A 25,201-nucleotide genomic window follows, 5' to 3' on the forward strand; every position below is an offset into this window, starting at 1 on the left:
GGTGACTTACTGCTATTTCTTGTTTTATGAGATAAGTAGTACTTTTAGTAAAATAATTAAAAGCCTTAAAAAAGTCATCAGTTTTTTTGTCATCTGTTTCTTATTTTATTCTTAGTTTCTTAGGAGAAACTAAAGTGCAGAATAATTTAAGTATCCTGTTTTAGCTATTTATTGGGACTTTAAATTTATTTTATTGTAAAATAGTGCTTTCTAGATTGATGACTCTTGGAAGAAGGTTTTTTGCATTAATTTGTATACTTTATTAAAAAAATTTGATGATAATTTATTTCTTCCCCTTGATGTAGTGTCTCATTTAGCTAAGGCTGCTTTTGAACTCCTAACTCAAGTGACCCTTGTAAGTCAATTGGCACAATAAGGGAGGAAGGTATATGGTTGTACTGATGATGGTTTTGAGGTAAAGAAAAGAGACAGTACTACAATACAAAACCACCTAGAAGACAGCTGGAAATGTAGCCCTGAAGTAGAGTACATACAAATAAAGGCTCCATGGCACTGCTGCTATTGTCCTTAAGAAAGAAGACCCAGAGGGGCATGCCTGAGAAGAAAAGTGAGCACAGTGGTAGATACAGCTTCTTTGGGGCCCATCAGATCAGGATGAGAGTCATTTGTGCTAATGAAAAGTTGAAAATTGGCAAGCTCAAGAGGCGAGGTGCTGGTATGGATATGAAGATCTTCCCTTGTCAAGGGACTATTCAGTTGGAGTGAAGGCCTGGGATGGGAAGGACAGATGGACTGAGTGTTAAGTTTATGTAGGAATCTGCATCTTTAGGAGTCAAATAAGTGATTATTTAGAGTTTGTTAGAAATTTTTCTGAGAGCTTAGAGAGACATTGGTGTTTCTTTTCTTCCTGTCTCTCATATGCTATCCTTGTGGTGTGATTTAAGCCTTGCTTAGTTCTATATAACTGATCTGGTTTTCTTTCTACACTTTTAAGAAACAGAGAAATTTCTTTGTCACAGGATTCTGTTAGTTTGAGATCCATAGAAAAAGCGAATAAAGGTAGAGTCATTACCTTGGTCACTAAGACTATTGAATGTCCCAGTTTCCACAGATTTGAGGAGTTTCCAAGGATGGAAAACTAAAATGTGGATGGTCCTGGACAAACAAGGCTAATTTCCTATCTTTGTCATGTTTTATAAATTTATTAAAATACTTAGCAATATTTTTATACGTTATATTTTATGTAGAGGCAACATTCTTGTTTTATTTTAAGTTAAATCTCATATTCTACAGCTTACATTTTTATAAAATAATTTTTATGTGCTTTTGAGTTGCTAAATTGGGTATTTACCAGGCTGATAGGTTCATCCACATTTATCGTTTTTACATTTGCTGAGTTTTAAGTTTTGTGCTATTGATACAATAACTGCCTCGGTTCAGGATTTGTAACTTTTCAGTTCCCCGTCTTTGGCCAAGCATTTCTAGTACTTGATGCTTCCTGCCATATCTTGTTACTGGGTTGTTTCCTTTCTTTTAATATTGTCTCTAAAACTAGACTCCCTGTTGTTGAATCTGTACTTTTTCTTCTCTTGTTTTCTATCTGTGCTGTTCTTAAAGATATCAATGCATGTATTCATTCATTGATCCAGGCCTAAGGAGCTGTGACAGTATGTCACTGGCCTTCAAAAGCCTTAATACTATGCTGAGTGCATACTGAGTGTGCAGACAATTCAGGTCGTTCTAAGCAGATATTTTTGGGAGGAAAGTGTTGTTATTTTCTTTTATTGCTTTGATTTACAATGGCATCTTGAAGTGAGCAGACAATTAGATACATCTTCTAGAGCTGGCAGTGCATGCTGTAATTTGAGCACTCAGGATCTGAGGGCAGTCTGGGCTAGCTAGTGATTTAGTGAGACCCATTCTCAGAAACAACAACAAACAACCCTTTTCCCATTTTCTTCCTCCCCTCCCATTCTTCTTTTTGGTGCTGTTTTTGAGGCAGTGTCTCATGGTATAACTCTGGCTGTTCTAGAACTCATTATGTTGCCCTACCTAGCCTTGAACTTACAGAGAGTCACCTGCCTTTGCCTCCTGAGTGCTGGGATTAAAGGTGATGCCACCAAACCTAGCTTCCTTTCCCAGTTTCTAAATGAGGGTTTGATAGTTCTCTAATTTTAGAGTACTAGGAATACAGCTTATTGCCTATATTTAGGATTCTCTTATATTCTGAGCAGTTGAATAAAAATCCTGTGGCATTTTCAAAGTGTTGAAGTGGACAAAATCAGCTTAGATGTACATGCTGTCTCCTCTACACATAGATTTTAACCTAATATTATTCGACTGAGTATCTACTTTGTTGAAAAGTATAGTGAAAGTCAGACTTTGCTATTTCTCTTGCCTCACTTACTCTCTGAGTTCTTGAATCTGAATTGGCCCTACAGTCTTTTTCTATTCTCACATGCTGGATACCAAATACTATTGGGAAATAGCCATGCCAACATGCAGATTGTTGTCCCTGTAGGTTTATGAAAAACACTGAATTAATATTGCTTGGTGGTTGATCAGCACTTTTTCTTTGCCCTCTCAGTAACTGTGGCAGAATATTTCCCCCATGAGCAAGCCTGTTATCTTCTGTGATTAATGTCTCTGACGAACTTACTTCATATATTTCTTCTCCATTGACCTAATCCTAGCTGTCTCTGATAAGGGATATTTACAAGTTTTTGAACATCATATCCCAAATGAAAGCTGTCTAACTTCTTAAAATGAGAATAACAACTAGCTTTTGATAGGTGGTTGTTTTGCACCGTGCAATCAAAGTCCTAAGGCCTGCGTGTTATGAGTCAGTCCTCCTTCTAGCATGAGGTGATGGCTCTGTTTTTCTTGTTATACTGATGCAGAGAACTTAGAACATGGCTCTTAAGTGGCAGGACTGGAAAGGAAGTCCTCAGCATTCAACCACAGAACTGGCTCTTGAAAACTTTGCATTATCTCCCACATGTGCTCCTCTTCTCCCTCTGCTGCTGTGACACCAAGGTCTACCTGCACTGACATGGAAAATCTTAGTTTCAAATTAACTACATTTTTATTATTAACCCACAGCTATGGCATGTTCCTCCTTTACCCCAGTACTTCTTTCATATTGCCAATGTGCTTGTTTAGTTAAACTCACTCCTTTGAGTTGCCAAAGTTATCATTCCAAATACAGTTTTCCTTATTGAAGCCCTTCAGTATATATGAGCAAAAACCTACAGTTTTGTGCACAATGTAGTTAGGATTTTATTTCCCTCTTAGCTTCTTTGTCCTCTTGTTCCACTGCCCGGCCATACCATCAGCTCGGTGTAATTCTGTCTTGAAGAATTGTACGAGGGCTGGAGAGATGGCTTGGTGACAGTAGTACTTACTTAACTGCTTGTGTAGAGGATCCTGTAGTGGTATATTAGTTTTGTTTTGATAAATAAAGCTTGCCTGTAGATCAGAGGGCAATGTAGTTAGCCATACAGGCCAGGCAGTGGTGGCACACACCTTTAATCTCAGCAGCCACACTAGCTAGCCATAGATGCCAGGAGGTAATGGTGCAGGCCCTTAATCCCAGCACTAGAGAGGATTATAAAACAGGAGGAGACAGGAATCAGTCTCAGTCTCAGCCTGAGGATTCGTAGAGGCAGGATTGGCCATTTCGGTCTGAGGTAGAAGTAAGAGCCAGTGGCTGGCCTCTTTGCTTTTCTGATCTTCAGCTTGAACCCCAATATCTGTCTCTGGGTTTTTATTATTTGTGCTACAGGATCCAGGTTTGATGCCCACTGTCCACATTTGACAACTCACAACTACCTGTAATTCCAGTTTCATGAAGCACTTCTGGCTTCTGTAAGCATCTGTATACACATGTGACATACATGCATGCACAAATACGTAAAAAATATTTTTAAAGAATTGTGAGACTGGCGAGATGGCTCTGCCCTTAAGAGTAATGGGTGCTCTTTCAGAGGACCCAGGTTCTATTCCTAGTGCCCCTATGGTGGTTCATAGTTTTCTGTAATCCATTTCAGGAGATCCTCTTCTGAACGCCATAAACACCAGGAATTATGTGGTATATAGATACACATTCAGTCTGTCTTAATTAGGGTTTCTATTGCTGTGAAGAGACACCATTACCATGGCAACTCTTATAAAGGAAACACTTAATTGGGGCTGGCTTACAGTTTCAGAGGTTTAGTCTACTATCATCATGGCAGGACATGATGGCATACAGGCAGACATGGTGCTGGAGGAGCTCAGAGTTCTACATCTTGATCTGCAGGCATCAGAAGAAGACTATCATGCAAAGCCTAGCTCCAAACCTGCCTCCTTACTGACACTTCCTCCAACAAGGCCACACCTCCTTCTAGTGCCACTCCCTATGGGCCACGCATTCAAACATGAGTCTATTTCAGGCCAACACAGGCAAAACACCCATATACATAATTGTTTGTTTGTTTATCTATCTATTTATTTATTTATTTTTGAGACATGGTAGACTCATACTCATAGAGATCTGCCTGCCTCTGCCTCCTGAGTGCTGGGATTAATGGTGTGTACCACCGTGTGTAAAAATTACATGTGCAGGTTATTTTCTCTGTGATGCCTCTGCTACTTGACTAAAGGTTATCTGCTTTCCTTATGTGCTCCAAAGGAAGTACGTGGCATTCTGTGTCACACTGAAAACTTTTGTGTTTGCAGGGTTGTCTCCTCACCAGACTATGAGTTCCTTGACAGAAGAAATCGTATCTTACTCATCTTTATATCCTCAGTGTCTGGCACAATTCTTGATACACAGTAAGTGAAATGTGTATTTAAATGAAAATGATGTAGCTAGTAGTCAAACTAATGCTAATTGTTAATTCTTATAAATCAAAATAAACCTATATAAATCAATTAATGCATTTTTTTTTATAAAAATGAAACTTTTACAGGTTGCACATCTTTAGTCTCAGCACTTGGAAGGGAAAGGCAGGTGGATCTCTGTAAGTTTGAGTATAGTCTGGTTTACATAGCAAGTTCCAGGCCAGCCAGGACTACACAGAGAGACCCTGTCTCAAAAGGAATAAGTAAAAAATTTACAAAGTGAAGCTATGTACTTTAAATACTTCCTGAGATTCAATTTTTGAATCATTTCATCATGTTTTCCAGTATGTATGTATGTATGTATTCTTGAGTCTAAGGATTGGAAAGTTTATATAAAATAAAGGATAAATAGACAATTAATCAATATAGAGAAATCGAGCAGTCTTACAACAGGCTGACAAGTCCCCATCTGTGTAGTGCTTAAACTTACAAATTTCTTCTCAGAGAACTAATCTGATCTGCTTATCTTTAGTCTCAGCAAATACCTGTCTAATGGAATAATGAAGTCCTTAGCTTTTGTTTGTTTTTTTTTAAAGTCTACCTCCAAATTAAAAGTATTTTCTAGCCTATCTGTCATTTAATGCCCAGAGAAAAAAAGTGTCTTTATTGGAAGGCTAATTAAATGGGTGAAAGACATACCTTTCACCTTGTTTTGATTATAGACTATAGAAATCATCCTTGATGGATTAGTGATTTACCCTCTCCTCTGTCTACTTTCTTGATTATTGGACCTGGGGTGATAGCTCAGTGAGAAAAGCATTTGCTGTCTAGGCATGAAGACCCAGTTGGATCCCTAGAACCAGTGTAAAAGCTAGTCAGATTTGGCAGCTTCCTATAATCCTAACACCAAGGAGGTAGAGATGGAATTACCCAGGGCAAGCAGGACAGTTAGATTAACAAGAATTGGTGAGTTTGGGGTCCAGTGAGATACTGTCAGAAAATAATGAAGGCAATTGAAAAAGACATTTGAAGTCAACTTTAGGCATATATATAATCACCACCTTCTCACATACATACATACACATGTGCATACATACCAGGATTTTTGCCAGTATTCTACCTATTTGATATCTATTAGATATGTCCCCATTCTGTGCTTCTTGCCAATGTTTCATGTTAATTCTTCTAGATTTTAGTATTCTAAAAACTTAAAATGGTATCCTGTAGTCTGAAGTTGTATTTTTTGATAGACAATGACATTCTGTATTTCTTCATGTACTTGTCTGTTTTATAAAAGTTTCCTTGTCTATGAAATTCCAGTCAAGAGTTTGCCAGTTAGCTTTATGTATTATCTTTTTCTTATTACTTGTAAACAGTGTTTGTGTCTCATGTGTGCACACATATGTGTTAGCATGCATGCACATGCTGTGTGTGCCTGAGTGGAAACCAGAGGACGGTTTAAGCTGTCTTTAGGTACTGTTTTCTCATTCAGCCCCCAACCCCTAAACCCCATTCTGGGTTCTTATTTGTTTTTGAGATAGGCCTCTTGCTTGCCTGGAACTCACCATGTAGATAGATTAGGCTGCACCACCCTATCTGACTCTTTTTTTTTTTTTTTTTTTAACATAAATTCTGTTGGGCTCAGGTTCTTGTTCTTGCAAGGCAAGTCTTTTACTGACTGACCTATCTTCCCAGCCCTTGCAAACATTCTTACATAGTTTAGATGCTAATCTTTAATTATATTTTGTTTTACAGGCATTTCCCAGCTCTTAGCTTGTCTTTTGATGATCTTTATACTCTTAGTGAAAACTTTCCATTACATTTAGTGATTTTGCGTGTGTGTGCATGTGTGTGTGTGTGTGTGCGTATTTAAACCAGGATATGTGTGTGTATGCGCACGCGCGTGTGTGCATGTTCACCAGGATATGTGTTCAAGCCTATGTGTCAGAGGACAACTTGTAGAAATTGATCCTTTTCTTTCATCATGTTGATTTCAGAGATTAAACTTAAGCCATCAGGCTTGATGGTAAGATTTTTTTTACCTGCTGAATTATCTTTCCAGCCCTGAAAAAATAATTACTAAAGTTTTCTTTATGTTTTATGATAAATAGCAGTGCTCAGATGTAATCAAATTCTGCTTTCTCTCTTTTTAGTAAGACTTGTCTGTCTTGTTTAAGAAGCCCTTTTGTCCTAGAAGAAATGTAAAACAATAACAGTTTGTCTCATGTTTACATTGCTAGGTTGTATTTCATATTTTCATTGTTAGTTAGACAGTCATCGACAGTTTAACCATCTTCATCATTGTGGACTGTAGTTGTTGGCTTTTTCACTCTTTGGCTTTTTTGTTCTTTGCTCTTTTTGGGTGCCTGCCACCCAGCTCCCAAATAAATTACACATGGAGTCTTATTCTTTCTTATAAATGCCTGGGGTTAGCTTGGCTTGTTTCTAGTCAGCTTTTCTTATCTTAAATTATTCCATCTATCTTTTGTCTCTCAGCTTCTATCTTTTTTAACTTTCTTATCGCCTCTAGAGTACTCCTCTCCTCCTTTTCTTGCTTCTTCCTTCCTCTTCCCAGATTTTTCCTTGTTTATACTCTCTGCCTGCCAGCCCTGCCTATCCTTCCTCCTGCCTTGCTAGGCCATTCAGCGCTTTATTAGACCGTCAGGTGTTTTAGACAGGCAAAGAATCACAGCTTTACAGAGTTAAACAAATACAGCATAAACAAAAGTAACACGCCTCAAAATAGTTTTCTACAATAGTAGGCTGCAGGTAGCTCTCTGTTCTTGCATTTAGGGCTTTTCATACCATTTTCAGTTTAGCCTGGGTTTTATTCTTTGCTGGTAGCTGGGGCTCTCCAGTCAGTTATGACTGCCCATCACCTGGTTCCTTACACGTGGTGTTTAAGCTTCTGGTTCTCACAGAGCTCCAAAACCGGGGCCTTTTAAACTCCTTTAAGTTGTGTGTCTGTCATATGGGTATGTTCTTAATATGCATTTTTTTTTTTTTAGGTAGGACTCTGTTTTTTTTATCAATTTTGCTAGCTGTTTATGTACTACTGTTCTGTTAGTTTTTCTGGGAGACATGGAAGAAACATCCATTCTTTTCAGGTAGAGCACTAACAACAGACCAAAGAAACATGCATTCAAGTTTAGCTTGGTGAGTCAATGAGTTTATTGGGGTCATTTTCAAGAGCATGGTTGGAAAACATGAATATCTCTGTAGTTACATCACTGTCTTGTAAAAACTGCATTCCCAGAGCCAGCTCCCTAACCAATTTTTATGTAGTTCTTCTCAGCAATTGCTTATTGATTGTGTAATCTTGGGGAGAGATCTCGTGAATCTTAAAAATGTCTGAAGTTTTGAGTCTTATGTTCTAAGCCTATCTTTTCAGCTAAGCAGCAGGGTTTTTTTTTGTTTGTTTGTTTTTTGTTTTTTGTTTTTGTTTTTTTTTAAATAAGAAGTAGGTTTTGGAGCTGGGTGTGGTGGCACATGGCTTTAATCACCTGGGAGGCCAGCCTGGTTTACAAAGTGATTTCCAGGACAGCCAGGTCTGTTACATTGTCTGGAAAAACAAACAAAGAAATAAACAAAAAAGGGAAATAGCTTTGTCTTTATTTAAAGATACTTCGATCACTATCTTTTTTTCTATTTATTACCATCTCCTTACTGTTTTCTTCAGGTTTATTATGCCTAATTAACTTATGACTTCAATTTCTGTTTTTCCAGGTCACTCGATAAAGCTATATATACTTGCTTGTAAGCATACTATTTGATAGTTCACACATTTTTATATGTAATATTTTTGTTGGCATTCAGTTCTTTTTATGTGAAAATTGCCCTTATGTTTTATTAAATGAACATAATTCTAAAAATTTTTTAGAAGTAGCTTTTAATTCTATTTCCATAAGAAATTACCTTTTGATACTGAGTTTTAGTTGAATTTATTATGGTCAGAGAACAGGAAACTACATTATTTGAAATTCAGTGAGATTTTCATTATTGTATTGTCATTTTACAAAGTCCTTAAGAAGAATGCTTATTTACTAAGAATTAGAATGCCTACAGATTTCTGTTTTTGTTCATTAAATCCTTCCCTTTTGTGTTTATGTCGTCTGTGATTAAATGTGAAAAATTTGATCTTGTAGTTTTTATAATTTTTGAAACTTCTTCACACCACTAATAGATGATAAATTTTGACTTGTGGTTAGAGTTTTGGTTTACTGTGAAAGAGAGAGAAGCATAGAGAGAGATTAGGAGAAACCACAGGTGTTGGCATCTATTTAGCAAGATTTTTTTCTTCATCATCAGTCTAGAGAGCAGCATGTTCTTACGTGGATCTTGCAGTTGAATATCCCTCAGCTTTCTTAGACCCAAGTGTAGATTTGCAATCTTGATCTCACTCTCTTTCAGGATCCTCTTGCTGCCTTCATTCATTCTACAAAGGGCATACTGTTTCTCATTCTCCTGGTTGATTCTTTCTGAGAAGTTGAGCAGTGTGTGCTATGTTTGAGCACTAAGATCAAGTAGATAGTTAACACTTGTCTTATCCAGATATTCTTTTGGAGAGACAATCTCAACTTTTAGCTACTATTAAGGCATATTAATTGTGTTTCTGCTGCTGTGATAAAACAACCAAGGCAGCTTACAGAAGAAAGAATTTATTTGGAGTTTAGGGTTGAAGAGTGGTAATAGACTATGATAGCAGTGTGGAGATAGGCTGCTGCAGCAGCAGCTGAAACTAAAACACAAAGACCCACAAATAGGCAGCACTGAGAGCTAACTTGAAATGGCACTTTTGAAACAACCCCGTACCTTTTCCAGCAAAGGCACACCCCTTAATCCTTCCTCCTCCCCAAACAGTGCCACCAACTCGGGGCCAAGTGTTCAGATGCCTGAGACTTATGGGGGACATCTCATTCAAACCACCACATCAGGTTTAGGAGACTTGGAGAGTAGTGGGTCTTCCATGTCCTATCTCTCCTCATGCATTCTGATTCCTTACAAAAGTTCCTATCCTTGTTCATTCTGATTTCTAGATTTCTTCACTTTGCCAACTTGGATGCCATCATTCTACTGGTTCACTTCACTGATACTTCAGTTTCTCCTGCTCTTCCCACTATTGCTCTTTCTACTTCCCACTCCCCACGTAGTCATCAGGTATATTTCACACACAAAAGATGCTGGGCTGGATTGGGATGTATCAGCAGGAGTCATTTTACCTAAAAGTAATCAGAAGTTTCACATTTGAGTTTTTGGAATGGATGTCATAACTGATTCACATTCTGGATCTTTGTTGGTCGTAAATGAAAAGGGTCCATTGTAAAAACTGCAAGTAGTTCATGTGTGTTGTAATGGAAAGTAGAACTGTGGTTAAAAGGAAGGAGGGTTGGTGTTAAAATAGCTGAAGCAGAAATGTAAGAGATGAGAAACGAAGAGCTTACAACTGAATATGAGATAGCCTAGGAGAGAGACATGAGAAAGACAGACAGGTTAGTATTGGGAGACTGGCAGGCTGTGCAGTTCTGTGCAGCTCGTTCCTTCCTACCCTTGGAGAATGTATGTTAGGCACTATTGCTGTTTTACATTTTCCTGCTTCTAATACAGCCAGTTATAACAGACTAAGTAAAAATAGTTTCTAAGAAAGCTTCTACTTATTCTAGAAAAGAGACTTAAATCATTTTGTAAATCAGGAGTTAATAAGAACTACTGTAGCTGCCTTCTGATGGCTCTGAGGAACAGAGAGAGCTTAGTATAATTAACACAGCATGGAGACACATTGAAGGTAGCAAACAGTTAAGATCAACAACTTACAAAGCTGGAGGCAGAGATGGACAAAGCAGGATTGGTGGACTTTGACCACCCGTAGCTGATGAACTTCATGTGAACAAAATACAGTCATCTCTTTGGTTGGGGCAGGAGACATGTATAGAGTATATGAGCCCTCCAGTGACTCAGCCCTTGATAGCCTAAAAGACTAACCAGTCTCATAGTGATTATTTCAGTCTTGGCCAGTTTTTGCCACAGTTTTATAAAAACCACTAGAGAAAGACGCTTAAGGCATTTTCCTCTCTTGGGATCTCTTTCCACTCTTGGGAGTTTCTCTCATTTTCCCTATGTTCTTAATTTCCTTCAGTATCTTTTAATAAAGCTTGCTTTTGCTCTGCTTGCTTCTCTTGAGTATCCAGGTCTTTAATCATAATTGGTATGAGAGTCAGGAACTATTGTTCCAGGTTGGTCTTTGGTAACAGTGAGTATCTGGCATCCTATTTGCATTAAACACAACCTTTGGTGAGAGATGTTGTCACATTATTAAAAACCCTGAAATGTTACCATTCCTGTAGTCATCCCATGGGTCACACTGCCTTTTCAGTTTCACAATTGATTGTGCCATCGCCATAGGCATTTCAGTGGTCCACACTTACACCATAATCCCACTTCCTAGCCGGGCAGTGGTGGCGCATGCCTTTAATCCCAGCACTTGGGAGGCAGAGGCAGGCGGATCTCTGTGAGTTTGAGACCAGCCTGGTCTACAAGAGCTAGTTCCAGGACAGGAACCAAAACCACAGAGAAACCCTATCTCGAAAAAACCAAAAAAAAAAAAAAAAAAAAAAAAAAAATCCCACTTCTTACGGAAGACACCAAGTGTTTTTCCTGCAGTCAACCGCAGTTATAGCAATCTGTTTATATTTTGCCTCCATGATAATTAGAATTGCTCTCTAAGTTTTGAGATATTGCTTCTTTTAGGTTGAAACTCATCAAAGCTATTTTTGAAAAAATAGACTGCCCATTCTGTATAAGTTTAATTGTTAAACCGAATTCAGTCTTGGTCAAAAGAATCACTTGTCCCTGACTTTGTCCTGTACATGATCAGCAGTATCAATTTAATCTCTTTTTAAAAAACAAAACAAAACAAAAACCTCTTCATTAATGCTATAGGCAGTTGAGTCCAGATGTGAGTATAGAACCCTGGTCTTTAAATTTTAATGTATTCAATCCCAGCACTCAGAAGACAGAGGCAGATGGAACTTGTGAGTTTGAGGCCAGATTCGTCTACATAGTAGTTCCAGGACAGCCAGGGCTACCCAGTCAGACTTTGCCTCGTGAAAGAAAAAACTGAAGCAATCAGAATCTTCTGACTTCTCTTTGTTGCTGGGCTTGTGGTCAATTGATTGATATTTAGTGCTCCAAAGGATTCTTTAATGGAGGTTCCTGTCACATCACAAATTAAATTCCCTAGAAAGCAGCGTAATGTCTAAATTTGTGAAGATGACACTGGCTAATATGGGATTCTTAAACCACCGGTTGAATAATGGGTAGGATGTAGCAGTCAATTGGAGATGCCCTATACCTGCTGTCTTCATCACTGTGCCAAGATGCTAAGACATCTGCTATTGGTCATCCATTCTATTACTTCAGTGGATTAGTTTTGGCATATTTAGCAAGGCATCTACCAGGAAGTAGGATTCCCCTTGGTTTATTTTCTTGCTAAGTTACCATGTTGGAAGAAAGAATATGTGATTTTGTTTGTTTTTCAAGCATTCCAGTTTGGCTTTATGTTTTCTAACTAAAATGAACCTTTTATTATTTTCCTTAATAATGCTGTTCTCTTTCTTTCTGGATTCCCAGCCTTCATATTTGTGTGTTTATTTTTGCTTTCATTTTTTATCAGTGTCTTTATTTTATGTTTTTTATTTGCATTTGAATCTATTTCTATGTATTTATTTTTATATTTGAATTCCTAATTTGTACTTTCTAACCTTTTTGATTGAACTTTTTAAAAAAATCTTTATTTTCCTTTATAATTTGGAAACTATCCTCCCATTTCTTTATGACCAACTTTGAAAATCTGTCAAGAAATCTTTATAGTATAATATTCAGCCAGATTGCAGTACCTCTGCTGGACAGTAATTTTATCTCTGCTCTAGTCTTTACATTTCAACTATAATTAAACATAAAATGTTCTTAATATTTTAAACATGTTTATAGATTTACTTGTATGTTTAGCTTCCTCTTTCATCTTTTTCTTTTTACACATTGTATTAAACTTCCAATAATTGCATGAAACATATCCTTTTCATTTCTTGAAGTAAAGGCCTGCTATGCAGTTTTTTTAAATGCCTTCTGTGTTCCCCAAAGAGACTTTTAGTGGTTACATTATTTTATTTTAAAAAATTTATTATATGCATATGAGTGTTTTCCTGAATGTGTGTAGGTACAGCACATGTGTGCCTGGTACCCACTGAAGGCCAAAAGAGGACATTGGATTTCCTTAAACAGGTGTTAAAGGTGATTGGAGTCCCTGTGTGGGTGCTGGGAGTAGAACCCTGGGTCCTCTGCAACCACTGAGTGATCTTTCCAGCCCCTGTTTAGTAATTAACTGTAGACCAGCTCAGTCTGTTGAAAGAGTTCAGTCTGCTTTCTAAGCATCTGTGCTGCCCCTGAGGATATTATACTACTCTCCTTTTTATTGTAAGCTGTTTTCTCTCTGCTTGTTTTTAATGTGAATCTTTGGATGCTCCGAAGCTTTATTACTACTGTGTATCTAATGTGAATTTCTTTATATTGCTTGTTTTTTAAAAACAATGCAATGTTTCTTGAAATTTCAGATATGTCTTTCACTAGTTTTGAAAACTAAATCATTTTCAGTCCTGTTTTCATTTATGTGAGATTATGCATATCATTATTTTGTCTTTCAAAGTTTCTTGTTTTTGTTCATTTGGGTTATTGTTTGTTTGCTTGTTTGTTTGTTTGTTTGTTTTGAGAAAGAGTTTTTCTGTGTGGCCTTGAATGTCTTGGAACTCTCATAGAATTCTGAACTTATGCCTCTTCGGTAATTAAAGACTTGTGCCAATACCACCCAGCGTAGTTCAAGTTTTTCACCTTTGGTATTTTCCCTCCCTCCCTTTCTTCCTTCCTTCTGCCTTTCTCATTGGGTTTTTGGGGGGTGAGTTTATTTTGAATTAGTTTATCAATATACAGTCCAAGCTATTGACTTTCTCATTTAAAAATATTTGCCAGCTAGAATATGTTTGTCAATCCTCTTTCTTCAAGGATATGAAAGATAACTAACTCCATACTTCCAGGGTAAGTTACCCATAGTGAGTTCTTCCCAGAACACAGCATGGGAAAGAGAGGATAAGCAACTACAATGGTGGAATAAGACACATATTTCCTTACACATATGACTAAGGTTAGCATTGACATCATAATCATGTTTCTAAAGTATGTCCTTGATATGTAATAAATATAAATAAATCTTACAGTTATGCATAAAAAAACATTTCTGGTGTTGTTCTTTATTTCAATCCTGCAAACATAAATTAATAGTGAAAAGAACAGCCAGATCCAAGTTAGGGATGTTTTATAAGATATTTAAAAATAATCTCAGACCCACCAAAAATAAGGAAAGGCCCTGGGCTGTGGCCAGTGGTTAAGCACTTGCCAAAACTCTTGGTTCATATTTAGAATCATAAAAGAAAAACCAAATAAAATACAAGAAAAATGGGTGTGGAGTCTGAAGATTCATGGAGACAGGATCTTGCCCTTTTACTCTGAAGATTTGGTAGAGAATATGGCAGAACAGAGTGATAAATAGCAGGCAACAGCAGGATCCTTCTCAGCTGTTAGGGACAGAGGATGACTTGGCCACTCTTGAGTTAAATACAATGACTATTTCATCACCATCCAATCAGGCCACAGAAATGAGGATGTATCTCTGAGGAGAGGGAAGACTCTAGACCCTGAGCCAGCTATTTCCACTGGACCTGGCCAGAGCCAGCATCCTCCATTTGAGCAAGCCTGAGCCAGTGACCTCAGCCTGAGCAGGTCCAAGGCAACAAACTCCACAAGAGCAGGCACAAGAGAGCCACCACTAAGGGAGCAGAGTATTATTTTTACGAGGTCTGTGATGAATTTTGCTGGGATTGTGATGGTCATTGCATTAAATATGTAGATTGCTTTTGGTAAGGTTGCCATTTTTGCTATGTTAATTCTACCTACCCAAGAACATGGGCAATCTTTCCACATTGTGGTGTCTTCTTCAATTTCTTTCCTCAAAGATTTAAAGTTCTTGTCATACAGGTCTTCCACTTGTTTGGTTAGAATTACTCCAACGTATTTTATGTTATTTGTGGCTATTGTGAAGGGTGATGTTTCTCTGATTTCTTTATCAGCCCATTTATCATCTGTGTAAAGGAGGGCTACTGATTTTTTTTTTTTTAGTTAATCTTGTATTCTGGTACATTACTGAAAGTGTTTATGAGTTGTAGAAGTTGCTTGGTAGAATTTTTGGAGTCGCTTATGTAAACTATCATATCATCAGCCAATAGTGACAGTTTGACTTTTTCTTTTCTGATTTGTATCCCCTTGATCTCCTTTTATTGTGTTATTGCTCTAGCTAGAATCTAACAAACTATATTGCATAGATATGGAAAGAGTGGACAACTTTATCTTGTTCCTGATTTCAGTGGGATCGCTTTGAGTTTCTCTCCATTTAGTTTGATGTTGGCTATTGACTTGCTGTGTATTTCGTTTGTTTTGTTTAGGTATGTTTATTGTATCCCTGCTCTCTCCAAGACCTTTATCATCAAGGGGTGTTGTATTTTGTCAAAGGCTTTTTCAGCATCTAATGAGATGATCATTTGGTTTTTATTTTTCAGTTTGTTTATATGGTGAATTATGTTGACAGATTTGCATGTGTTGACCATCCCTGCATCTCTGGGATGAAGCCTACTTGATCATCATTGTGGGTGATTTTGCTGATGTGTTCTTGGATTTGATTTGCCAATATTTTATTGAGTATTTTTGCATCAAGGTTCATGAGTAAGATTGGTCTGTAATTCTCTTTCTTAGTAATGTCTTTCTGTGGTTTGGATACCAGGGTAATTGTAGCCTCATAAAGAGTTTGGCAATGTTCCTTCTGTTTCTTTTGTGTGGAACAATTTGAGGAGTATTGGTATTAGGTTTTCTTTGAAAATCTTATAGAATTCTGAGCTGAAGCCATCTGGCCCTGGGCTTTTCTGGGTGGGAGACTTTTGATGACTGTTTCTATTTCTTTAGCAGTTATAGGTCTTTTTAATTTGCTTATCTGGTCTTGATTTAATTTTGGTAAGTGATATTTATCCAGAAAATTGTTTATTTCCTTTGTTTTCCAATTTTGTAGAGTACAGGTTTTCAAGATATGACCTAATGAGTCTCTGATTTCCTCTGTGTCTGTTGTTATGTCCCCCTTTTCATTTCTGGTTTGGTTAATTTGGATATTCTCTCTCTGTGTTTTGGTTAGTTTGGATAAAGGTTTGTCTACTTTGTTGATTTTCTTGAAGAACCAACTCTTTGTTTGTCTCATTGATTCTTTCTATTGTTTTCTTTGTTTCTATTTTGTTGACTTCAGCTCTCAATTTGATTATTTCCTGCCATCTAGCTCTCTTGTGTGAGTTTGCCTCCTTTTGTTCTAGAGTTTTCAAATGTTCTGTTAATTTCCTGGTGTGGGATTTTTCCAGCTTCTTTATGGAGACATTTAGTGTTATGAACTTTCCTCTTAACACTGCTTTTATTGTGTCCCATAAATTTGGGTATGTTGTGTGGTCATTTTCATTGAATTTTAGGATTCTTTAATTTCTCCCTTTATTTTTCTTCCTTGACCCATTTATGATTCAGGTGAGCATTGTTTAATTTCCATGTGTTTGTGGGCTTTCTGGAATTAGTGTTGTTGTTGAATACTAATTTAAGCCATGGTGATCTAATAAGGTATATGGGCTTATTCCTTTTTTTTTTTTTTTTGTATCTGTTGAGGTTTGCTTTGTTACTAGTAAGTGGTCAATTTTTGAGAAGGTTCCATGAGGTGCTGATAAGAAGGTATATTCTTTTATATTTGGATGGAATGTTCCATAGATGTCTGTTAAATCCATTTGAGGAATAATATCTATTAGTTCCCATATTTCTCTGTTAATTTTCTTTCTGACAGACCTGTTCCGTGGTGAGACTGGAGTGTTGAAGTCTCCCACTATTAGCGGGTGGAATTTAATGTGTGATTTAGGCTTTAGACGTATTTCTTTTACTTACTAGAGTGCCCTTGTATTTTGGGCATAGATGTTCAGTATTGAGATTTTCGCTTGATGGGATTTTCCTGTGACTAATATGAATTGTCCTCCTTTGTCTCTTTGGACTGATTTTACTCGGAAGTCTGTTTTGTTAGATAATAGTATAGCTATACCAGCTTGTTTCTTTGGTTCATTTGATTGGAAAATTTTTCCCCCTGCCCTTTAGTCTGAGTTGATGTCTGTCTTTGAGTTGGAGGTGGATGATTCTGTTTTCGTATTCAATCTGTTAACCTATGTCTTTTGATAGGTGAATTGAGTCCATTTATATTAAAGTACATTAATGACCAGTAATTGTTAGCTCCTGTTATTTTAGTTTTCATTGTTGATGATGTTATTGTATGTGTTTTTCCATTCTTTGGAATTTGCTACTGTGAGATCATCTACTGTCTGTGTTTTTGTGGATGTAGCCAACTTTTAAGGTTTGGAGTTTTCCTTCTAGTACTTTGTGTAGAGCTGGATTTGTGCAAAGGTATTGGTTAAGTCTGGTTCTGTCATGGAATATCTTCTTTAGTCTGTGTGTGGTGATTCAAAGTTTTGCTGGGTATAGTAGTCTGGGCTGGCATCCGTGGTCTCCTAAGGTCTGTGTAATGCTTGACTATGACCTTCGTGCTTTCATTGATTCGATTGAGAAGTCAGGTGTAATTCTGATAGGTTTGCCTTTATATGTTACTTGGCCTTTTTCCTTTGCAGCTCTTAACATTTTTTCTTTATTCTGTATGTTTGGTGTTTTGATTATTCTGTATCCAGGTTTGGTCTTTTCATCGTGTCCCATTTTTCCTGAATATTTTGTGTTAAGCTTTTGTTAGATTTAATGCTTTCTTTGACCCATGAGTCTATTTCCTCTGTTGTATCTTCAGTGCTTGAGATTCTCTCTTCCATGTCTTGTGTTCTGTTGTTCATGCTTGCATTTGTGGTGTTTGATCGTTTTCTCATAATTTCTGTTTCAATAATTCCCTTGGTTTTTTTTTATTGTCTCTATTTCAGTTTTCAAGTCTTGAGTAATTTCTTTCATATGTTTGATTGCTTTTTCTTGGTTTTCTTTAAGGGATTTGTTGGTTTTTCCTTTTTTTTTTTGTTTATCTTCTCCTCCATTTCTTGGAGGGATTTTTTCATTTCCTCTTTAAGGACCTTAAACATTCTCTATAAGTTTATTTTTTAGGTCATTTTCTTCTGCCTCATCTATATTTGGTTGTTCAAGTCTTGCTGTTGTTAGTGGTTTCATGTTGCTCTTTGTGGTGTGAGTGGGTTCTTACCTTGTCTACTCATCTTTTTGGGGGAAGTGCAGCTGGCAGGTAGGTCATTCACCAACTCATGTGCCTGGTGTCTTTATATTATATTTTTATAGTTTTTTCTTGATTGGCCATTATTATTTCTTCATTTATTGATAAAACTAGAATTTAAAAGTATAAAGTTGTTATTTTGAAAGTTCTTGACAGTCAGAAACTATTGTATTGAATTTCTACTGACTTTTACTTGTAGGTAAAACAGATTAGTTTTCTAATTAGTTCTTCATTCTGGGTAAACTCCATGGCTATGTTTGGGTATGATCCTAATGGTATATGTCAGTGGGTTGTTGGTGTTCTGATATAATTTTGTCATGGGTCCTCACAATGAGGCCTTAGTGTTAAGAAAAGCCTCTCTGCCGACACAAAAAATTCTAATCAAACCAGATTACGCCAAATCAAATACCTGTGTTTAATAGACGGTGGTCACTGGTGACCGGGAGAGCATGGTCAGGGAAAGACAGAGGGAGTGCACACTCAAAACCATGTGTTCCTCTTTCCAGCTCAAGCTTAAATACCCTGTGGGGTCAGTGCTTGACAGGCTGGGAGTTGGAGTCCAAGCGCAAAGCTCTTGGCAGGCCAGGAGTGACACTTTGAACTCAATATTACATTTAGTTCCTGTAGTAATAGGAGCGGTGGTGGGGCTGTGTCCCATCACCCAGCTAGCTTTATACCCGAAATAATTACACGGAAACTGTATTCTTTTAAACACTGCTTGGCCCATTAGTTCTAGCCTCTTATTGGCTAGCTCTTACATATTGATCTAATCCATTTCTAATATTCTGTGTAGCACCACTAGCTGGCTTACCAGAAAAGATCTTAACCTGCATCTGTCTGGAGTGGGAGAATCATGGCGACTGCCTGACTTGGCTTCTTTCTCCCAGCATTCTGTTCTGTTTACTCTACCCACCTAAGGGTTGGCCTATCAAATGGGCCTAGGCAGTTTCTTTATTAATTAACCAGTGAAAGCAACAGATTAGAAAGAAATCACTCCCACATCAAGTTCCCTTCATCTTTCAGTAGGCTCAGTTCTTGTCTCTTGACCATACACTTTAACTATCAGCATTCACAACCAGGATAACATGTTTGTTTGTCTATACTATTTATCATTTTATTTATTTATTTGTGTGAATAAACAAAATGAGGTAGTTAGAGGACAACTTGTCAGGTATGAGGATTGAACTAAGATTGTTAGCCTTGGCAGCAGGTGCCTTTATATATTGCTGTTTATATATAAATATATATGTATATAAAGACATATATATGCTGTATATATGTTTCTTACTATTATTTTATTTCTTTTTTTTAAAGGCTGCCATAATATAAGTGTGGCATAGGCTTGATAATTTCCACACTTAAGAATATAACAGAATTTGGAAAATGGACAGTTGGTTTTGAGCTATTCAGGAAGTGTGTATGTTAAAGCAGGAAGGAAGATTTTTTTTATAATATCTAGTAGACCAGACTGCTAGAAATTGAAAAAACCTTTAATTTTCATTGACTATATTCCCTTTGTTGATAATTTAAGTGTTCCATTTCAATTGATTTTTTAAAAAAATTCATTCTATTTTTTTATTTTTGAGATTAATATATTTCTACCTTCTTTTCCCTCCTGCCCCCCTAATGTCACTATCTTTCGAATTCATGGCTTCGTTTTTACTAATTTGTTATTATGTGCACATATGTATAGTTTTATGCTTACGTATTCTGAATGTACTTTCTTCAGTCCATATAATGGACTCTTCTGTAGAATAAGCATATTGACCTGAATGAGTTCTTGATCATAGATTAAGTAACTCTTGTGTGTGTGTGTGTGTGTGTGTGTGTCTGTATACACAGTCTATGCAGATCTAAGTAAGTGAAGAGAATATAATGATTTTAGAATATTGGTCCCTAAATTTAGAGAAAATATCTAAATGGAGCACAAAAAAGATGACAAATTAAGGGGAAAGCAAGATAAGTATTAATACTCATTTGTATTTCTCAATATTTCCCAGAATATACCACTTTAATCTTTAGTAGGTTAAAGATGGGTAGAAGTTGAGTCTTGAGATAAAGAAAGGTGTAGTTAACTCTGCTTTTTCTTTAGTTTTTTTAAACAAAATTTAAATTCCTGGTTAAGTGTACAGTTTATATTTTCCTTAATCTAATTATTGTACTGCAATTATTTAGGAAAAGGTTTTATTTCTCATGAAACACACACTGAAGTATTCAAGAATAAAGGGGGTATATACTAAGGAGATTTTAATAATATATAATATATATCATGTTTGCATATTCATGTACATATTCATTTTTAAATCCTCATATGAGCAAGGATTCCTAGTATTATCATTTACTTTGTTGCTCAAATTGACTCAGATATTGTTAAATAGCTACACTCTTATATAATGTTTCTATACTGTCTTAATTTTAAAGTAATGAAAGACAACTGAGAACTTGTGATGGATAAGAATTTTCATTGATTCAAATGAATGGTTTTAATCATCCAGAAGATTGAAATATCCTCTCTGATGTCTGAACATATTATTTCATTTTTTTTAAATAGAGTCAAGGTCAATTTTGGGACATGGCCACTGCTTCACCAAGGTCTGATACTAGTGATAACCACAGTGGAAGGTTACAGTTAAAGGTAACTGGTAAGTGATTTTAGTAATAATGTAGTATTGTGATGGGTAGATGAAGTTGGATTTTGCATACCTAATGAGGCAAATATATTCCATAAGTGATGCTCTTGAGACATACACAGTGAAGTTGGACTCATACTAGGCAGCACTGGGTTTTAATGTCTTGCCTTCATGTTGCCTTACCTTGACTTTATCATTTTGTTCATTTCTGTTTTTAAAGTAAACATCAATTTGTAAAATTCATGATCTTGATTTCACAATAGCTCGAGTAATAGAAACTACTACTTATGACTATAAAAGAGGAGACCAAGGTCCTGAGGAACCACTCTGCCTTCTCTTAGTAATGAGGATGCCGGTTTGCGGTCTTAAGACTTTTATCACAAACCATGTTCTTTGTATAGGTCTTTTTTTTTTCCTTTTTCTTTTTTTACCCCTTCTGATCTTGGAGATTGAAGCCAGAGCCTTGTTCATGCTGGGTAAGTAAGTATTCTACCACTGAACTACATCCTCAGTCGAGCTTACTCCATTAGTCCTTTTATTTCAAGCAATCAGGTACTATCCTTCAAGGCCCCTCTATTATTGAAGTCTGGTCTATCTGTGAACTGGGAGAATCCATATCTCCTTTAGTCTTGCCTGTGAATGATCAGGCTGCCAGCTTGGCCTGGATGGCACATTAGCAGCAGAGCTACTGTTGAATGCCTTATATTCTTTCAGGAGTTGGAAGCTTAGGTGGTTGGGATCTTGACCTGAGGTCACCCTTCCCTTTATCTAGTGCTAAGCAGGAGTCTTCTTCGTAATGAAGTTAATCTCCCTATTTCTTTTAACACAAACCTTGGCTGCTCATTAGATCTCCTGATCCTTCTTTCTTCTCCAAACTGTACATTTTGCATTTATTTCTGCCCAATTTGCTCATTTTCATTGTTGATGTGAATAAGCATTTTTAATAATAATCACATCACAAATTCATTATTATATTGTTTTGAAATTGCCTCCACTAAAGAGATTAGACAAATACTTTTTAATTTTGGCCTTAGGCAAATTCTTAGGACAAGGGCAAGAAGCAGCTAGAATCTTTGCCAAAATTTCACACAAATGGCCGTAAGTCCAGTTGCTAATGTTGTTCTCCTCTGAAACATCTCTTGAGCTGGGCTTCCATGACATGCATTGCTCTCAACACCACTCTCTTCTGAGCTCCTGCTAGGATGACTTATAACTCTGCTTACAGTCTCCAACTGCTTTTCTAATCCAAAGTTTAAAGATTTTCCACATTCCTCCAAAAACCACTTGTTCAGATTCTTCACAGCAACAGTTGACTCTCTGATACCAACTTCTCTATCACTTTTCTATTGCTGTGATAAAACACCATGGTCAAGGCAACTTACAGAAGAAACAGTTTATTTGGGTTTATGGTTAATGAGAGGCAAGAACCCATTGTAATGAGGAATCCATGGCAGCAAGTGGCGTGCATAGCATCAGTAGCAGTAAGATCAGAGCTATATCTTTTTTTTTTTTTTTTTTTTTGTTTTTCAGAGCTATATCTTCAAAAAAAAAAAAAAGTACAAAGCAGAGAGAACTAGTTTAATTTAGGGTTTTTTTGTTTTGTTTTGTTTTTTAAGTCAAGGTCTTACTATGTAGCTTGTATTAGCCTGAAACTGTGTAGTCAAGACTAGAACACTAGTAATACTTTGTGTTCCTCCTGCCTCAGTTTCACAAGTACTGGGACTACAGGCATGCACTAATAACCATGTCCGTCATATTTCCTTTCCTTTTCCTTTCCTGTTTTGAGACAGAATCTCTCTGTAGGACCCAGGGTGGCTTCATGATCCTCCTTTAGCACCTTAAGCATTGGAATTGCATGTGTGTACCACTGTACCCAAGTCTCCTCTTTATTTCTCCTCTTAATCTATAGCTTATTGAAGGGAACAAACATACAAGAACAGTGTGCTGTGGGTGTAGCTCCATGATATAGCACTTTCCTAATGTGTCTGAGACTTTGAGTTTCATCTCAGCTTCTAAAAACCAACCACCCAATCAACTAATAAAAATATCCTAAAAACAGGAAAACCATGATCTAAAGTCAAACAGAAGGTAACCCACTGTAATATGATAATTTACTATGCCGTGAACATAAGTATAATAGCACGTAGAGATAAGTAATTTTCAGTATTGTAGACTTTAAGATTTCCAACATGAATGAATCAGATTCAAAGTTTTTAAAGTATATAGAGTACTTGCCTTAAAAACTAACAGATTGCTATGGTAGGGTTTGTATATTTAGTTTTTGGTATTGTGTCTTGTGGTACCTCAATTATACTTAAAAATATACACACAATCCCAGGGGATGGTGTTGCCCACTGTGTGCTGGGCCCTTAACCTCAATTAACAATCTTGATTAAGATAACACCACACAGACATGCCCAATGGCCAATGTGATCTAGTCAATTTCTCAATTGAAACTCTGTCTTTGGATGACTCTCCTCAGAATTATCAAGTTGTCATTAAACTTAGCTAGAACATCAACCTTAATATCAATTTGTTAATTGTTGTAGGCACCATATAGTTACTCAAATTTCAATGAAGAAGCATGTCATCTTTAGTCATAAATACCTCCTGGTTTCTCCCAGCCTCGGGCTAACACTGTTCTAACTGATATGTTTCTGTAAAGACTGTTATGTAATATTAGTCCCTTCTAAGCTATGTAGCACAATAGAGTATGGGGTCAAGAGTGGGTAGGAATGTGCCAACATCAGTGCTTTGGAAAGTGCTTACTTATAGAATAAAGTACAAGAAAATTGTGCAAAAAAAAAAAATATATTGATTTTTACATTTATTTATGTATGTGCATATACACGAGTCATGCATGGTACATGTACAGATCAGAGAACAGCTTGTGGGAATTTCTACTATTTGGGTTCCAGGGATTGAGATTATTAGGCTTGGTGGCCAGTGCTTTTACTCACAGAACCACTCCACTGGCCCTTAATTTCATTCCGTGGTGAGCAATTTTAGTGTTCATGATATGCACTGTAGGTGATTTTTCTCAATCATTTAATTATTTATGGCCTAACCATTTTTCTCTTGTTGATTTCAAGAGTTACCACCTTACTTGTTCTATTACTATTTCTTATATCACTATTAGACTATCTACTTATTTTCATTTTATAGTACATACATTTGGAGAAGTCTTAATTAGCTCAATTTTATGTATATTTGTCTCTGTACTTGTCTATTTCCTTTTGCTCCTCATTTGAATTTAAGCTCCCCTTTTCTTGTGTTTACCCCAAACATTGAAACCCAGTAAAATTTTGTGTTATTGTTATAAAATGATATATTAAATTGGAGATGATATAAAGCTTTCATCTTAAAATTCTCAGATCTAAGAATATATCAAATAATTTTCTTTCTCTTTGGTGTCCATTGTTCAAGTTTTGTGGTAATTTTTATGTGGATCATATACATTTGTTACTAAATGTTTTTAGGGACATTACTGTTACTGGACCTTTTAAATTAAGGAACCCTATCCAATGTCTGCTAATTTTCAATATTTACATAGTGTTACTATGAAGAGCATTTTGAGTATAACACGAAGGTGAACAAGTAAATGGGAAAATATAATTTACTCCATTCCCACTAATTAGAATTCCTGTTTAAAATAGTAGCATTCACTTTATTTAAAAACATACCATTAATTTATGTGCACTATTAAGCCACCATATTACAAATTTTTTATGAGATTAAAAAAAGATATTTTAAAATATTTGTTGAGGGGGGAGGCGAGATCTATTATGCTAACAGCTTTCAGTACTATTAAGCACTTTGCCAGATAAAGATACACAGTGGGATATCTTCATTAGTCGTAGTGCAGGTGCAGTCACCATACTGGATGCGGGGAAATTTATTGTTGATGATGGTGCTTTTGCATGCCTTCAGTCACCAATCCTAAGAATTGGGTATTATTGTTCCCCTGTTTTTCAGGTGAGAAAATGGAGGGGCAGAGCCGTTAATTGACCTCCTTCAGGTCAGGATTCTAGTAATGGCAAAGTTAAAACATGAATCCAGATATGTTACACTTGTATGCTTTTAACATGATCCTGTGTTGCCTTCTCTTTACTGACAGTGTGTGGATAGATAGGACCTGTATGTTTTAAAGAAATAACTTTTATTTGGAACGAAACCTTCTATTTTGGGGAGGTTCTTGAGAGGTAACAACTCTGGCCCCTATATCAGTGGTAAACTTAGAACAACTTGCAACGTCAGAGAATGGAATGAGTTTTACTGAGACCCTCCTAGTAGCACTTCAGACATTATTTTAAACATTACACTCTGTTGCTAGTATTTTAATAGGCATTTGCTTATAATCTTTTTTGTTATTCTTTCCATGTTAATAGAGGAGTAACTATTTCAAACA

General features: G+C 36.5%; 1 protein-coding gene across 7 annotated transcripts in view; it reads left to right on the forward strand.

The window, feature by feature from the left end:
- Positions 1 to 25,201, forward strand: part of Wwp1 (WW domain containing E3 ubiquitin protein ligase 1) — a 121,426-nt gene that overhangs the window by 12,686 nt on the left and 83,539 nt on the right. For 6 of the 7 annotated variants that reach the window (XR_009058419.1, XM_057790766.1, XM_057790772.1 and 3 more), the window contains exons 2-3: positions 4,681 to 4,776; positions 20,715 to 20,805. Coding sequence is in view for 6 of the 7 variants with exons in the window: in XM_057790766.1 (XP_057646749.1) it covers positions 20,736 to 20,805 (70 nt within the window). In the remaining variant the exon portion in view is untranslated. The remainder of the gene's footprint in view (positions 1 to 4,680; positions 4,777 to 20,714; positions 20,806 to 25,201) is intronic. The other variant, XM_057790767.1, reaches the window with a different exon arrangement.

This window comes from Chionomys nivalis, chromosome 16 (assembly GCF_950005125.1).
Source record: "Chionomys nivalis chromosome 16, mChiNiv1.1, whole genome shotgun sequence".
Lineage (NCBI taxonomy): Eukaryota > Metazoa > Chordata > Mammalia > Rodentia > Cricetidae > Chionomys > Chionomys nivalis.